General features: G+C 35.9%; 1 protein-coding gene across 2 annotated transcripts; it reads left to right on the top strand.

Moving 5' to 3' along the window:
* Nucleotides 1-1,737: 1,737 nt before the first annotated feature.
* On the top strand, nt 1,738-17,176 carry LOC133528423 (uncharacterized). Of its 2 annotated transcripts, XM_061865812.1 has the most exons (3): nt 1,738-2,160; nt 13,277-13,443; nt 17,134-17,176. In XM_061865812.1, exons 1-3 carry the CDS (start codon nt 1,933-1,935, stop codon nt 17,159-17,161), a joined length of 423 nt encoding a protein of 140 aa, XP_061721796.1. In that variant the 5' UTR covers nt 1,738-1,932; the 3' UTR covers nt 17,162-17,176. The 2 variants fall into 2 exon arrangements, with proteins under 2 accessions (XP_061721796.1, XP_061721804.1); XM_061865820.1 differs by lacking the exon at nt 17,134-17,176 and having other exon boundaries at nt 1,739-2,160; nt 13,277-13,468.
* Nucleotides 17,177-17,894: the final 718 nt, after the last annotated feature.

Raw genomic sequence — 17,894 nt, 5'->3', positions numbered from 1 at the left:
CTTTTACCTTGTTATGATGCTGGTGAGCCAAGATACTATGCCATTCATTGACGCTTCTAGTGGTTGCCAAAGCTACTGCTTCATTAAACTCGAAATCCATTAAAAAAGATTTTCCTTGCGATCCGGACATAGGTTATAAGTATTGTTTAAAATGTGACTGTTTTGTTTTAGAGGGTGAACGTGAGAAAATAATCCTTGGCCGTCATATCATTTCCTTGGAAAGGCTCAAAATCAAAAGGCACGGATCCGCCGCATAATTCCCACTAGTTCTAGTTTCCCGCTGACCATCAACAAAACCGCTGCACTGAGCTGTGGAGCAGAAAGTGTCCGACAATCGGATAGATGTAATAACAACTTTGGCTGTCATATATTCATGTATTTTTAGTTTTTTGGCCTGATATATGTGATATGATTACAATTTACACTAATTGCAATTGTGGAATAAAATCAGATGTGCCAAAGATCATGTTTTAGATATATAAAAAGCTATATTAAATGTAATAAATAGTATATGTATATATTCTTATTCAATGAGACCACAGGTGTCGGTAATTTCGGTTCAATATTGTTGTGGCTACCAAATAGTTAACCTATCACAGGATAGGCGCACAGGCGTGTGATTATTATCTTTTGATTTTTTAAAGCGTTATTTATGTTTAGGTCGCCTATTTATTAGCGCATCTTTTAATTCCCAGATTACCTTCATAACAATAAATAGAAGTTATTAAAATCTTCATGAAAAAACATTTATATATATATAAAAAAATGTTTCGGTTTGATGTACATTGCTGCTTTTCTTAGCGCAATACTTGGTCTTTGAGTTTTGCCATACTTCAGTTTGCTTTATATTGCTACTGACAGACTGCTTGACAGACTATATGATATTAATTTCCTAGGAGCCCCAGGGGTCACGCAAGGTTGGATGTATACGTTACGTCCTTTGCCACGCATCAATTAAATATTTAAAAAAAAGAAACGTCACATGACTAGGAGTACAGGGCGGCTACCGGGAAAATCGATATTATTCAATTGAAGTCATTTTTCTCTGTCACTCTAATTACGTGTTAGTGAGAGTAAAAAAGAAAGATTCCCGCATATTGCGAATTTCGGTTTTCGCGGTAGGCCCCCAGATAAGATATACTTGTCTAACGTACAAAGTTGATTCGTATGAGATTGGGCCACGTATGTACACCGGAACACCTGAAACTACAAAATCGTGTGGCCAGTTCTGCATGTATTTGTGGAACTGATCCCGATTCCCGCTGATCTTAATCATATCTTTTTTTCTGGTAATTGTAACCTATATGACCGTTCTATATTATTAAGACAGCTGTCAGATTTAAAAGTTCCGTTTCCCACATCTATTACAACACTCCTGTATATTAATGATTCATCTCCATATATATTTAAATCATTGTATTCATTTATTTCACGTCACAACATTAAACTTTAAATTATTTGGATTAACCTTTTCCTGATCCTTTTCCAAAATTCCGTCCTACCCGTTTTAATGTAATCCATATGTAATCCTTAATTCCTTTCCCCGTTTTACTCGTCTGGCTGAATGCGCCAGGAGCGCGAAGCCATTAAAAACAAAAAAAAAAACGTACAAAGTTTTTGTTCCCGAGTTAGCGGTGATCTCCTTGTAGTCTCTGTGTGTATTTGTGTAATTGATTGACACTTTAATGACTGGCTGGGAAACCATTTTAAAACAAAATCCCATAGATTTATAGTGTGATAGGTCAGTGCAAAATCCTATATTTTTTTGTTTTTGTTTTATGTCAGTATCAATTTCAAGAAAAGAAATAAGATATCACTGCAACTTTTATACTTAATTTATCACATTACTTGCAGTCCTCAGTGTAACAAATAACTATTGGTCTAGTCTAAAAAATATTTTTTTTATATATAATTGTTTGGATAATTTCTGAAATGGATCCAATCACAGTTTTACAAAGTAGAATTGAACAACTTGAAGCCAAGTTAGGTTTAGCTGTGAGTTCGACTCCAGATGGTCAACAGGGAGATTCTGCTACCAGCCATTTACTCAACGCGGCTCAAACTGTGAACAATGCCACAATGGGACATGAAAAGCTCTCTGAAGCTGTGGATATGGCCAACGAACTGAATAACTACACTGACCCAAATTTCGTGGAAATGGTAAGAAAATATTAAAATTTTAAATTTGTAACCCTCTCACTTCTTCTTTTTGGCTTATTAGCGTCCACTATTGAACATATGCCATTTTCATGGACATGTAATTTTGATTATGGAGGTTGTATGACTGGTTGGCTCTGCCATCTTTTAATGACACCTGAGAATCATCTGGCTGGCCGCCACAATTTATAATCAAAACAAAAGAACTTAATATCGCTTTAAGAAGTAGTGTCTACTTAAGTTCTGTCTGCCGTCAAATATGTGGCAATTGATATGTTTAACATGTTATCAGAAAGAACATAATATTAATGTGACAACAGGCTTCAGAGTTATAATAGGTAAGAGTTAAGTTAGCTATGAAGTCAATATTAACATTAAATTAAAATTTCTCATTCTCATTTAGTAATTTTGCCCATAATGCATTATTTATATAGTCGCATTTTCACTTAGTGTTTTGAGCGAACATTTTGTTTTGAGTAAAATGCTATAACTATCTGTAACTATCAAGCAGATTTGATAAAAGATAATAATGAACTAAGAAGTAGCCATATTTGTCCACAAAAACATACACCTGTTGAAATTTTGCCATAGATAGCACTATCAGCAGAATAGAACAAACCTTGAAATCTCTTGGACAGTCCTGAAATTTGGTATGTATGTAAATTAAAGGCCCCTTATTCAGGTCCATACCATTTCACATCTTGGAAAATGTGTACGATCCTGGAGAAAATCTATGTTATCTAGGAAAATATGGTATACAACATTAAAGCTTATTAAATTTTACACTAAAAAAGTCAAAATATCTTTGTGAAAAAATTACATCTCGTTATGGAAAATACTTGCTGAATCTAGGTTTAGTGCTCTTCCAGGGGACATTCTCTTAATAGGAAAGTCGGAGAAGCATGAATTCCACTTTTGTGTAAGTATACATTTGCACATGGTCTACAATGGTTGACTGGTAGAGAATGCCTTTAGGCATTATGTTCGCCATTTGTACTTTATTTGTTATACTGTGCAATAAAGTTTAAATAAATAAATAAATAAACCCTAATATTAACATTTTACTTGACTGCAACTTCACCAGAAAGTAGGCTTATGGGTTTAAGTACTGATCATTCATTACACCCTGTATGGCTGGATTTACAAAAATGACATATCAGACAGACAGATTCCTCTTGCCCTTCACACTTGTTTTATTAAAGAAAAATCAGTAGCCGGTGCCTTGAGAGGATGCAACATATTAAATTATATCTTTTCTTCTAGCACCTAAATTATTGAGCGGATTTCAATAAAACAGACATCAGTAGATCCATAATTGGTACATGAGTGCTATGCAATACAAAATTACTAAAATGAATAGAGGAAAAATGTTTAGGGCTAAATATTGTGATTGCAAAAACAGATTTTAGGTCTTAAATGGGGTTCAAACAATAGTGACAGTAATAAAATTTTACACATAAAATCTCTGGGATTCATGTTCTTCTTCTTCTTCTTCTCAGCATATATGCGTTCACTGCTGAACATATGCCTCTTTCATGGATTTCCATGTTGTTCTGTATGCAGCGGTTCTATGCCAGGTTGGCCCTGCCGTCTTTCTGATATCGTCCGACCATCTGGCTTGTGGTCTTCCATTACCTCGGCTTCCCAGTCTAGGTCTCCAGTACAGTACTCGCTGGCCCCATCGGTCATCATCCCTGCAACATATATGGCCGGCCCATTCCCACTTCAGCTGAGCAATTCGTTTGGCGATGTCGGTAACTTTTGTCGGTAGCTTTTGTGGGATTCATGTTAAGTAACTTAAATTCGAGCTTTGGGACCATGAGAATCAGGCACCGTCATGAAAGTATACGTTTTTTTGTTTTTTCTATTTTTCTCAGGTTCCATAAGTTTTATGTGCATATTGTGTATGGCGAAACGGAAGTTAAGCAAATTCCACACAAAAATGATATATGATATTATGTCTCTAAAACGAAACCTTCTTCTAGAAATATGCCTCAAAAGTTTGTTAGATTTCACAATAATTTTTATTTGGTTGGGTAGATAGTCTATTTTTGGTCCAATAATTAGTAAAAAGCGTCTAAAAGTATTTTTTCCTGATGCTGATTACTAGGCCGCTGATATAACTAAGTCATCTGCATACCTTATAGTCGTAAAGTGTTTGTTGTTTAGTTTTGTTATCATATCATTTGCCACTAGGTTCCAAAGGAAATCCTCTCATAACTAGTGGCTGGTGTTTCGGGTTAAAAAAAAATAGAAAAACGTTTATTGCAAAACCATCTACAAACAGCACCACATTAGTAAAAGCCCCCCTTATTCATAAATGTGTACTAAAGTTACAATGCTGCTGATCATCGTTTGTGAACCGCATAAAGATTTTTACACAAAACTAGAAAAAAAAAACTAACTTTTGGGGGTTCCCCATACTTAGAACTGAAACTCTATTTTTTTTTCATCAAACTCATACGTTGTGTGTTATTCTTCAAAAATGATAGGTTTCTAATATATATTTTTTCTAAACTGAATAGTTTGCGCGAGAGACTTCCAAAGTGGTAAAATGTGTGTCGTCGTCACCCCACAAGAAAATGATATAACTAAAAAAACACCCGAAAATTGGTATGAACGAGATCTAGTAAGTAGTTTTTTTTAATACGTCATAAATGGTACGGAACCCTTCATGAGCGAGTCAGACTCGCACTTGGCCGCTTTTGTTTTTAACGTGTTTTTATATTTTACTTTTATATCCATATTGTAAAAAAACCTCAGTCTATGAAGAAAAAGAAATAATAAAAATGTTATTTATTCAGGTATCAACCCATTATACCAAACATTTAGAAAGGGTATTTTGTTTAGCATTATCAATAATTGACGACCGGTTTGGCCTAGTGGGTAGTGACCCTGCCTACGAAGCTGATGGTCCCGGATTCAAATCCTGGTAAGGGCATTTATTCGTGTGATGAGCATGGATATTTGTTCCTGAGTCATGGTTGTTTTCTATGTATTTAAGTATTTATAAATTATATATATCGTTGTCTAAGTACCCTCAACACAAGCCTTATTGAGCTTACTGTGGGACTTAGTCAATTTGTGTAATAATGTCCTCTAATATTATTAATAATGGAACTTAGTGACATTCTTTAATTTACAGAATAATTCCATAGTGAAATAAAAATATTGGCGAGAGATACAAGTATATTAGTGTGGGTTCTTAGTGACAAAAAGAGGTCGAACCTTACTTTTCATGAATAAAGCATGAAACTTGGCACAGTGGCTCCTTATATCAAAGTAAGCCGATTTAGATCGGGAGCCATCGGGAGCTCGTGAGCGTGAGGATGACGGGTGAACCTCAGCAAGATTGAACGAAATATTTATAAACATATTGTACCTGCGGTGTACCTCAGCGTACCTTTAATACAATCAAGTGTACCTCTCCCTAAAACGAGATATTTAACAAAAAAGGTCCACCCGCCATTCTGACGTCAGGATGGCGGGTGGACTTATAAAATCTTGCTGCACTAAAAGTATGCAGTTATATTGTACCTTCAGTGTACCTCTGTAAACCTTTAATAGAAATTAGTTTACTTATCCCTAAAACGAGCTATGATCAAATTAAGGTCCACCCGCCAACTTGACGTCAGGTTGGCGGGTAGACCTATTAAATCTTGCATTATTTAAGCAAAATATATGTAGTTATATTGTACCTTCAGTGTACCTCTGTAAACCTTTGACAGAAATCAGTTTACTTATCCCTAAAACGAGATATCGATCAAACTAAGGTCCACCCTGAAGGTACAATAACTACATACTCGTAGTGCGGTATAATCCATGATTTCATAAATTTCTTAAATATCTCGTTTCAAGGATAGGTACACTGATTTCTATTCATAGTTTACAGAGGTACAATGAAGGTACAATACAAATACATCCATTTTGCGTGAAATAATACAAGATTTCATAGGTGATCTGACGTCAGGTTGGCGGGTGGACCTTAGTTTGATCATAGCTCGTTTTAGGGATAAGTAAACTAATTTCTATTAAAGGTTTACAGAGGTACACTGAAGGTACAATATAACTGCATACTTTTAGTGCAGTATAATGCAATATTTCATAGGTCCACCCGCCATCCTGACGTCAGAATGGCGGGTGGACCTTTTTTGTTAAATATCTCTTTTTAGGGAGAGGTACATTTGATTGTATAAAAGGTACACTGAGGTACACCGAAGGTACAATATGTTTATAAATAGTTTGTTCAATTTTGCTGAGGTCCACCCGCCATCCTGACGCTCACGGGAGCTCACCCTCTGGGGCCCGAAAGTAACGCTCCCCCCGGCTTCATTCTAAAAATTCTTACAATCCCTGTGTAGCTAATAGGTCATGTTTGGTATCAGTTTCGGATAAATCAATAACGTAGAATTCATTTCCGGTATAAAAAACGGCATTTTGTAAAAAAAAAGACAAATGATCAAATTTTTCGACTGTTTTTTAATTTTTATATATTGTAAAAATTAAACTGCTTAGGTTTTTTACATACAAAAAATATGATCGTATGTAATGCAGATTGAAAAAACATAACATATCTTATATCTACTGAAAGTAAGTCACCTAAAAAAAACATACGTCTCGCGCCGGTAAATACCTATTTACCGACATCGACCTCTATTTCAACAATATACGAAGTACACACACCGGAGACCGACTAAATGTGTTGTTAATGTGGATCCTGGAATAATGATTAGAAAAAACGTAGGTACATAATATGTAATTAGAAAAAATGTCTCATTTAGTGAAAAAAGGAAATTTTGTTATATGAAAAAATAAAATCTGACGTAAGTGGAATAAGTCAAAAAAGGAACCTTGGAAAGATTGCTGCTAACATTTTGGAGCCTCGCATTTGCATAGACGCATATAGTTAGTAAATGCTACTCTATGGTCCATTTTCACAAAGAATACGTATTATTCAATTACATTACAATTACAAAATTATAATAAACTTTTTTTAAATTTTAAGTCTTATGTGTCAAGGCATGTCCTTTCACAGGCACATGAACGGGTACATTTCAAAATACCTCCTTCATGCAGTTCCCTCGCGTTTTTCTTCCGGTTTGCTTTTGAATCTGGTCAGCTTCGACCATATTCTGGCTAAAGCAGGATTATCACACTAGTGTGGTATGAAGTCCAGTCATCTGCTTCTTACTTCCATTTCCAAGAAGACGGGATGGACTAGATTTCACGAGGAACCAACTGACCCCAAACACGAATTCTTCGGTACACTGCGCGCAATATGCTGATATAGGTACTTAGTTGGTTACTAAGTATTGTTTCTGTTACTCGATTTGCAACCTCTTTATTTCCGTTACCCCTTTTCCAGGCATAGTACAATTTATCGACCATATACGCGCCATTAGAATTTCAACTTTAGCATTCCGATTTAAGGTTCAAATTAGATTACACTTTCAGGAAATGTTACTTGTCTTCAAATGAATCATCAAAGCTGTATTAAATTAATTGAAATATATTTGGATTTTTTCTGAAAAACTTGTAGATTTGTGCGGCCTGGAAAAGGATTAAAACAAAGGCTACCGAAAAAATAAAAGCGGCCAAGTGCGAGTCGGACTCGCCCATGAAGGGTTCCTTTATGACGTATTAAAAAAAAACTACTTACTAGATCTCGTTCAACATTTTACCACTTTGGACACACATTTTACCACTTTGGTCACACATTTTACCACTTTGGTAGTGTCTCTCGCGCTCTTAGAAACCTAAATATCATTTTTGAAGACCTATCCATAGATACCCACACGTATGGGTTTGATGAAAAAAAAAAATATTTTTATTTTATGACTTATTAAAAAAACTACTTACTAGATCTCGTTCAAACCAATTTTCGGTGGAAGTTTGCATCGTAATGTAAATTATATTTTTTTTTAGATTTTTCATTCTGTTATTTTAGAAGTTACGGGGGGGGGGGGGCACATTTTACCACTTTGGAAGTGTCTCTCGCGCAAACTATTCATTTTAGAAAAAAATTATATTAGAAACCTCAATATCATTTTTGAAGACCTATCCATAGATACCCCACACGTATGGGTTTGATGAAAAAAGATTTTTTGAGTTTCAGTTCTAAGTATGGGGAACCCCCAAAATTTATTGTTTTATTTCTATTTTTGTGTGAAAATCTTAATGCGGTTCATAGAATACATCCACTTAATAAGTTTGAACAGTACAGCTCTTATAGTTTCGGAAAAAAGTGGCTGTGACAGAATCGGACAGACAGACGGACATGACGAATCTATAAGGGTTCCGTTTTTTGCCATTTGGCTAAAGAACCCTAAAAATGACAATGTGGTGGAGTTGTGAGCTATAATTATATACCACACATAACGCTTATCTTGTCGTATCTATAATGAATTAGGGCCTAAAAGAGAATCGTATCGCAGTAATTGCGTTGCTCAAATGTGGGCACCCGCCAAAAATGATTTTGAAGTTGCTTGAAAACCTAAAAATGAACAAACAATTTGTTTACCGCACAATTAATAGATACAATAGTACTCAGAGTTTCGATGACCGCAAGAGGTCTGGAAGACCACGCACCGTTCGGACCCCAGCTCTAATAAAGGCAGTGAAGGCGAGAAACCCCGTCCGGAAGCAAAAGTTGTTGGCAATACAGATGTCTGTGAAGAGAAGCTCCCTAAAAAAAGTTATCAATGAAGACCTTGGACTACACGCTTAACGCAGACAAAAAGGTAATTTGGTTAATGGACGATTAAAGACTCGTGCTATTGAAGCGGTACGCACAAAATGGCCACCGAAAAATACTATTTACAGATGAAAAAAATTTTACCATTGAAGAATGTTGTAACCGCCAGAATGACATGCATACACTCTATGCAAAAAACAGTCAAGAGGCGATTGCGGCTGTTCCGAGAGTGCAACGAGGCCATCATCCCTCTTATGTGATCCATTTGTCCATGCTCTTGAAACTATTCTGGTAGAGAATGCCTTGGGGCATTAAGTCCGCCTTTTGTTACTGTATATTTTTACTGTGCAATAAAGTTTAAATAAATAAATAAATAAACTATTCATCTTGTTTTATCAATTACCTTATGGCGGGCATTGAAGGGTCGTTCTTTGAAATCAGATTATTAAATATAATTTCAATATAACACCATCAATTGAATAGGCATCAATTTTGATCAATTTGTTACCTATCAGGGAAATAATAAAATAGATAAAAATAATGTAATAACGACGAGGGAATGAAAAAAAAGCGATAAGTGAATGACAAGAAATGACAGAATGACAATGAATTTCGGAACGATTAGTTCCAAAAGTATACACTGAATCATAGAACGCTCTTAGCAACTGCCAAACGTTGATTTTACTTGAAACCTCAGTTCAAGCGCACGGAATGAGCACCAGGGGAATATAAATAAGTATGTTTTTCATCAACTGTTATGATTACGATAATTTTACTTAATCCACGAAAGTAAATATTCATTTACATTACATATGAAACACTGTACATGCCCATGAAGAATACATTTTATATCAAAACACACGGCAATGAATATCACTGAAAAAAAGCCAGGGGAATGATATTATTAAATCGTTTATTTCAGGTGAAAGACTCATAATTACATCACAAAGAAAAGAAAATACAATATAAATTAACTTAAATTAAAAACAGTCAAAATAACAATCATAAATACATATGCCAATATTTCGAAGCTCCAGTAGCGTCCTCTCTCCACTGTGGAAGAAGCGCTACTGACGCTTTTTAGACAGCACAGATTCAAGCCCCCGTGAGAACCTTGAGTCACTACTCATCACTATATAGGTATTCTTTATTGAAACGCCAAGGGAATGAAAGTGAAGCTCTGGACATATCGCAATTTTATTGTTATGCATGCATGCATGCGTGCATTAACTAGTCTGTTAACAACTCGACTTAATACAATACTTATTTTCGATGCATAACTGTTTTTTTTTTTTGAGGTAGTAGTCGCCAGGATACTGGGGTATCGAACCCGTGTATTTAACTTCATGTTTATAATATTGCCATTGCCAACCGTGCTCAATTAGAACACGTGGTTAAGTATTTTTTCCCTTTGGACGCAAAAAAATCACCTTGTAAAGAAAGAACCTGATAACGTAGATTGTTAATTAAGGGATGAAAGGCACTACTTACGAAATCGACGGTCCTAATGGTCAATTCTAGCTCTAGGCACTAGAGGCCTTGGTCTTTTTTATTACATTTATTTCGGTTTAACGTCAAAGTTGATAAAAACCCTTTACTAAACTATATTTTCAAATTTACAGTTTTGCCAAGTTTAACAACGATATTCTTTTAATTCACAAAAGCCTCCACACATATTTCTGTTTAGAATACATTGATGGCTTCTCCTGAAAAAATAGCCGTTTAACAGATCTGACTCTTTTAATTGGGACCGCCAAAATATTAAAATAAATCACTTGCCACCCGCTTCATATAGTAAGTAGAAAAGTAAAAAACTCTAAAAGCGACATAAAATAAACTGCTGTTTATACGTAATATATGTGAAAAATAAAAAACTTTTATGAAAAAATATTTTTCCGGACACAATTTAAGAATCACCCTGATTGTTTGAGTAATTGTTTGAACGTTAAACGTTATCTCAGCGTAATAAAAATACTTACCTCAATTTTTTTTGTACATTTCGTTGTTACCATATTACTTTCTTTTTTCTTTTTTATATGTAGGTAGTCACCAATGACAATTGTGATTCACTATCATCCGAAAAATTGGTCGTCGTAAAACGGCACCCTGTATTTCTTACCTCAACAATATATTACTAAATAAAACATAATAACTAACAATGTAAGATACATACCGAATTTAAAAAGATAGGTAGGGTTAATACTTACAATGACCTATACTGTTAACATCTTCCAAAATTCAACAATAAAAATTGGCTATATTGTAGTCTCAGGTTTATTACAATTACAACAATATAATTTTTTATTTGCTATTAGCAAGTAATAACGCCACCTTTTTCTATTTTCTACGATTTTAAGGTCCTGGCCGACCGCGTATAATAGTAGTTAACTTTTGTAACGCTAGATGGAGTTATCACCTTCACGTGCGCCGCGGAGCGCTTCCATGTGTGCGTGCTAACGGGGAGGGAGGAAGCAGTGGGCGTGGCTTACCCACCGGTATTCGCGGCTTTAGTAGGCCCTTAAGATTGTATTTTGCTTACAAGTTTTGTGGTTATATAAATATTTAGATGTTTTTTACCTTAAAGTGTAAAGATGTTAACTGACAGGTGGTTGATTGGTATAATGTATAGTCTTACTTCTCCTTATCTTAGTCCCAGCTCTATCTGGACTTCCTTGTACGGCGGAGCTAAAGCGTTTTTATCCTGGGTTAGCATAGGGGTTAGGTTCCGTGCTTTCATTTCCCGCTTGATATTGAACTACCAAGTATCGGGAGGTCCCAGGCATGTTGTGAGGGTATTGTATTGTAGCACGGGCAGGTTTCCGTAACACGTCGACGGGCGCCTATTTTTCGTGACGAGTGGTGGGGACTAGTCCAGCCAACCCTACCCCTCAAGAGGAAGCGCGACCTGCTGGATCCAGGAAAAGTGACTTCGTGAGTCTCTCATTGCATGGCCAGGCATGGCCTATTGGCTTCCAACCTGATTTAGTCAGTGTGATGTGTCTTTGTATGTTCCAGCAGCAGTGAGCGTACCTTGCTAAAGGGCATCGGTAGAATCGACTCCGGGCCAATCGCCTCCGCAACTGATCCTTGCCTGGCAAGCTCGTCCACACCGTCTTTACCCCAGGATCCACTATGTGTGTCCCTTGATCAATTGAAGGGCGAGCTTCTTATTATGACATACAGGTATGCCATATGGAGGTCTCCATTAGTCGTTCTTGGCTATCTTGTTTGAGTTTTAATGTAATTATATAGCTTAGGGCCATTAAGTGTTAAAATTAAAATAATTCTACGGATTACACTCACGTATTTTTAGTCACTCGCGCGATATGTTTCGGAGAGCTTAGGTCTCCTTTCTCAAGCACTAACAGTGCGAGTGATACGTGAGTGTAATCCGTAGAATTATTTTAATGTTAGTATGTCTCACGACAGTTTAAATTCCACCATTAAGAGTGCTCTACTGTCGGATAGGATGTGGTTGGAGGATCCTACTACCTTTCTTGCAGTGATGGTAGCCGCCGCATTGATGATGCCCATGCACTCAGCTTGGAATACTGAATTATGAGCTCCTAGCGAAGTGGAAATGGACACGTTCAGGTCTTCTGAGAAGGGTTCAGAGCTTGCCCGACTGTCTGTTTTGATCCTTTTGTCGAATATAGTTTGTTTATGAATCCGATCCATGCCTGCTCCGAGCGCATTGGAAAGTCTTCGTACAGTACAGTTTCATTACAGATTTTAATACCTAAATAAAAATCAATTCTGATAAAAAAAGCTAAAATAAATGAAAACTTAGACAACTTTCTCGATAATTACCCGTACGGAGATCATTACTGCGTAATTTTCCCAAAAATTCTGTCTGTTTTCGTAATTTAAGGTAACGGCACATCATTATCCGTGCTCATCACACGAATAAATGCCCTTACCTGGGCTCGAACCCAGGATCATCGGCTTCATAGGCAGGGTGTCATTACCCACTAGGCCAGACCGGTCGATTATATTATATCAATGACAGTTTATATGAAATCACAATATAACAAAAGAAACTTATAATAAAAATTACATTATAACATTTAATAATATATCAAACGGCATTATAACAAATGTATGATTTATTTTTAATAATTATATTGAAATAGTTATGGTTTTAAGGGCCTGTTTCATGATGTCGATGTAAAGTCTTGATTAAGCTACTTGCCACTTATCTGACGAATAAAATCATCGTTGGCGTTTCACAATCTTCAAATAAGCTTAACTGGTAGATAAAGTACTAAGATTTGTTTTTAAGTTTTATCTGGCAGTTAATTTATTTGTTAATTAGCTATCCAATACTTTACTCAGACTTTGTGAAACAGGCCCTAAGTTTCTTGTAACATTAAATAAAAGTATTGTAGCCGTTCAATATGTAATAATTGTTTTGTTATTTTCCAGAGTGAACAGACCAACAAGCACAAGCAGGTGGTGGCAGCTGCGGAGCCCGTGCTGCGCCACCATTGCTCCTGCATGCACCGTTGCAAACAGGTAACTACCATACACCACACGCAACCTTCACAACAGTTTCTTTGCACAACTTACATTGTTATATTTAAATTATGTAGGTATCAGTAGCGGCGCGTGGAAATTTTGGCTAGGCAACTCGGCCCAAAAAAAAAACACTTACCTTGACATTATGTACTTATTTTTCCGTGATAAAAGTGAAGCGTGCGCTATGTGTGTCCTTGGGCGCGACCTTTTGCAGTTAGTGCATAAACCACCTTTGCCATACTAGTCATCACTGACTTCACGTAAACAGTGTATATCGAGTATGACAAAAGCGGCTTTGAAAAAAGCCTTTTGAACAGCATTCACATCCCAGCACGTAACACACGTTAGTTTAAAAAAAAAACACAAGCATTACAAATGTTAATTAAATAAAAAAACACCAAACCAGTGAAACTTAAAATACCGAGTAAAAATCATTACTTAAAAAGCTATCATGCACATCATTAAACCGAAACCAACGACCTGCTCTAATAGACAACACCTCTTGCAAACGCAACTTGCTTATTTACAAATAAAACCGGCCAAGAGCATGTCAAGCCACGCTCAGTGTAGGGTTTCGTAGTTACTCTTCCGTCACAATAAGCTAAACTGGAGCTTAAAATATAGTAAATTGTTAACCAAGGGATGAAACGGTACCTTTCACCAGAGTTAAACAAATAGGCAAATTTTCATAATTAGTACCTAATTAAAGTAAGTCTTTTTACTATGAAGGGAAAACTTTTTGCGATAACTCAAAAACAGCTAAACTGATCATGTTCGCTATAGTTTTCATTTAATGTCTTTCTTAAGCTCTACTTTCACGATTTTTTTCATATTTTTTGGACCTATGGTTCAAAAGTTAGAGGGGGGGGACACAATTTTTTTTTCTTTCGGAGCGATTATCTCCAAATATATTTACTTTATCAAAAAATGTTTCTTGAAAACCCCTATTAGTTTTGAAAGACCTTTTCAACGATACCCCACACTCTAGGGTTGAAGCGAAAAAAAAATTTCACCCCCACTTTACGTGTAGGGGAGGTACCCTAAAAAAAAATTAAATTTTTAGATTTTATTGTACGACTTTGTCGGCTTTATTGATTTATATATCCATGCCAAATTTCAGCTTTCTAGCACTAACGACCACGGAGCAAAGCCTCGGACAGACAGACAGACAGACAGACAGACGGACATGGCGAAACTATAAGGGTTCCTAGTTGACTACGGAACCCTAAAAAAACGGTGAATTAAGCAGCACACACGTTGGTTAAAAAATACAAACATTACACATGTAAATTAATTAAAATATGACCATATTAGTGAAACAAAATCACCAAGTTAAAACACGTCAATTAAAACCTATTATTGAATTATTAAACCGAAACCTGCCCTCACAGACTCAACACGTCTTTTAAACCCTAAACACCTATTTAGAAAAACGTGCGTTTACTAAACCTGCAAATATCATCAAAACTACTTTTAGGTTTTGTTAATCCCTGCACGTTCCACGCGTTATTTAAAAAACACAAGGATTACACGTTTTAATGAAATAAGAAATTACCAAATCAGTAAAGCAAAGCTTAAATCACCAGCTAAAAAACACCAATTAAAAACTATCTTGCACATTATTAAACCGAAACCAGCAACCTGCCGTAAAGCTTTGCGAGCGAGACAGCGCTATGGTCATTACATAGCGATGTCTCGTTTGCACAACGCCACGCCACGGCGCGCGGATCCGCGTCCGTGTGTTCGAGCCGTAATAGACTTAACAGTCTCAACACCTCTTGCTAACGCTAAATATTTATTAAAAAAAACATGCATTTACCTAAACTGAAAATAGGTTGAAAGCTGATTGATTTTTTTAAATGATAATTTCTGATTTAGGCTTTAAATAACAGTCTATTTGTATTGTATTGTAACATAATTCTGCGGTCTTTTTTAACAAAATGAGCCAAAACACTATCGTAAAATTCGTGACGTTTTTGAATTTTTAGCAGTAAATGTTTTTCTATTGAAATTATGGCCAAATTTGACAATCTTTCTTCTTTTTGACAATTTCGCGTGTAGGTATGAATGCGCTTCAAGGCCGAAAACGATCTTTCCGCGGATACAACCGATACGGGAAGAGTCAAAAAAATGTGACACAAAGTTAAAAGTTGCGAGAATAGGTCCCTCAAGGATGAATTGTGGAGGTACAAATAAAGTTCGTACGCGTCTAATGTATTTAGACTTGGCGAGGTGTACATAACATTTAATTAATTTTTTAAGGCCGTGAAATTGAAAACATTTGGAAACTCGTTCATTAAATCGGATATTTTTTCATCGGGGAATAATCTGCAATATTGGGTGTATTTGTGTTTGTTTAATAAATCCAAGAAAGTGAGTTTATTCAATGATCGATATCGGGAATCTATTTGAATTAAAACGTTATCAATAATTTTTTGATATAGTAGTTTATACTGAGTTTTTAAGTCCATTTCTGTGTTTAATCGGCGACGACGTCGCGGGGGCTCACTATAGCCTTGAATTCCTTCGAATATGGAATCAAATATTCATAAACTCCTCTGTTAGCCAAGAGCGAAATGAGTCATTTAATAAATAATCTACTACACAACAATCGAAGTGGACTAACGCGGCCATAAGTAAAATAAAAGAAAGTACCTTTTCCTAAAACAAGGTCAGTCCCTTGAAAACACCTGCGCTACGAACAATATCCAACACTTATACGCACAAAATTTCACTGGTTTTGGTTTAGTAACATAATAATATATAAAATGCACAAAACTAACTAAAATCACATAAAAACACAAGCCTTGGGAACAACCGAGACGGGAGTGTTCTCATAACATTATTCCATTTTCACCCACGAATTCTAAAACCTATTACTACAAACCTTCAAACAGAACTTTCTTTGAAGAAACGTTCGTTATCAAATTACAAAAATTGAAACTACATAAGTTTCTTGGATTATGTAATAAAATGTATCTTTTTTTAAAGGTTTTTACAAACCTTGGTATTAATTATAGCAAAATACAATAAAATTTTACCCGTTTATTCAATTCAATGTTTTTGTATGGCAATATTAAGCATACGCGCGGCAAACGCCACTCGATTCAAAATTGTGAAACATTACACTCTAATATAAATCTTACCTGTTTGTATTTAAAGTTTAAATTCAAATAAGCATGTTAATATAACGGACGTTGTTGCGGCCGTGTACTACGGGGCCTACCGCGAACGCCTTGGTTTGCAAATATTGCGAGCACCTTTCTATGTCACTCTAGTTACACCATGATTGGAGTAAAAGAGAAAGTTGCCCGCAATTTGCGTACTTCGGGGTTCGCGGTAGGCCCCTCAGTACTCGCGTGAACTTTATGAATGTGTGTGTGCATTTTTCCAATATAAACCTTAATTATTACGTTTAAGGTTTTTATTCAAATGAATAACTCGATACAAGACCGAGTTGCTTTGAAGCTCATTCGCGCGGACTCTCTATAGCAAACTTTATGAGTGTGTGTGTGAGTTTTCGTATCCGTGTAGTGTCTTATGAATGAATAGTCAAGTTTAGGCTTAACTAGCTTGACTTTGCGCGCCCGCTCGTGAAGCTTTAGTAAATCGTGTTATCAATTCCAAGGTAATGTAAATACGTAGTGTTTTCAATGTGGATATATTTTTAATTTTAATGATGATTTATAAGTTTGGTATATGTAGCAATAAATTTTAGGCAAGCCGGTGGGAATCGAGTTGTATGGAGGCGCCGCCCCTGGTAGGTATCCTTTATTAATTATGATTCGTTAGTTTAGCTTAGCATAATAATAATCTTTAATAGAAAAAAAACCGGCCAAGAGCATAGTATAGCATATAGTAGATTGTTAACCAAGGGATGAAATGGTACCTTTTACCCGAGTGTAACAAATAGGCCAATTTGCATAATCAGTACCTAATTAAAGAAATAGACGTATGGCCATGTTTTTTTCCTTTGGACTTAGTGCATTCGAAGACTTTTCATGTCTAAAGATAAATACCCCATAGCGAAAAACATTAAGATTGCTAAAGACTATCGTTTATTATAAATACTGTGTTGACTTGTTAATTATTTTGTATTACTATGTTCTTAGGGTATGATCTGAGGGTATTTTTACGCCACATCTGATATAAGATGGTTTTATATTTTGTTATTTTAGGGACTTGATGCTTTCAAAATCGTCTAGCAAAACTATTTAAAGAAACAAAAGGTTTTAACCTTTGCTGCCAAAACATGTTATCAAGTGTCCTTTTCATGATTGCTCAATTGAGCATCTGCAGAATAAATGTGGTGAATTTTTATTTTTACATAAAAACAATTTTTCACGCAACATTTTGGATTCCCGACAATTTCTGATGGAAGCGAAATGAGGGAGACAGCTAAAATGATCAGCTAAAAACCAAAGCCTCATGGCGTTGAGCCATCGCTAGAGCGGGTCAATAGAAACGCTCCATTACAGTTAAATTGGATGTCAAAGTCGGAGTTGTCGTTAGTAACATGCCATTT

This window comes from Cydia pomonella, chromosome 1, assembly GCF_033807575.1.
Source record: "Cydia pomonella isolate Wapato2018A chromosome 1, ilCydPomo1, whole genome shotgun sequence".
In the NCBI taxonomy this organism is placed as follows: Eukaryota; Metazoa; Arthropoda; class Insecta; order Lepidoptera; family Tortricidae; genus Cydia; species Cydia pomonella.
The sequence above is the reverse complement of the archived record's forward strand: the minus strand, read 5'-3'. Positions and strand labels throughout refer to the sequence as shown.

Coding starts and splice junctions, on each gene's coding strand:
- LOC133528423 (XM_061865812.1), top strand. CDS start 1,933: ATGGATCCAATCACAGTTTTACAAAGTAGAATTGAACAACTTGAAGCC. Junction 2,161..13,276: donor ACCCAAATTTCGTGGAAATG/GTAAGAAAATAT, acceptor GTTATTTTCCAG/AGTGAACAGACCAACAAGCA. Junction 13,444..17,133: donor GTTATATTTAAATTATGTAG/GTATCAGTAGCG, acceptor CGCCCCTGGTAG/GTATCCTTTATTAATTATGA.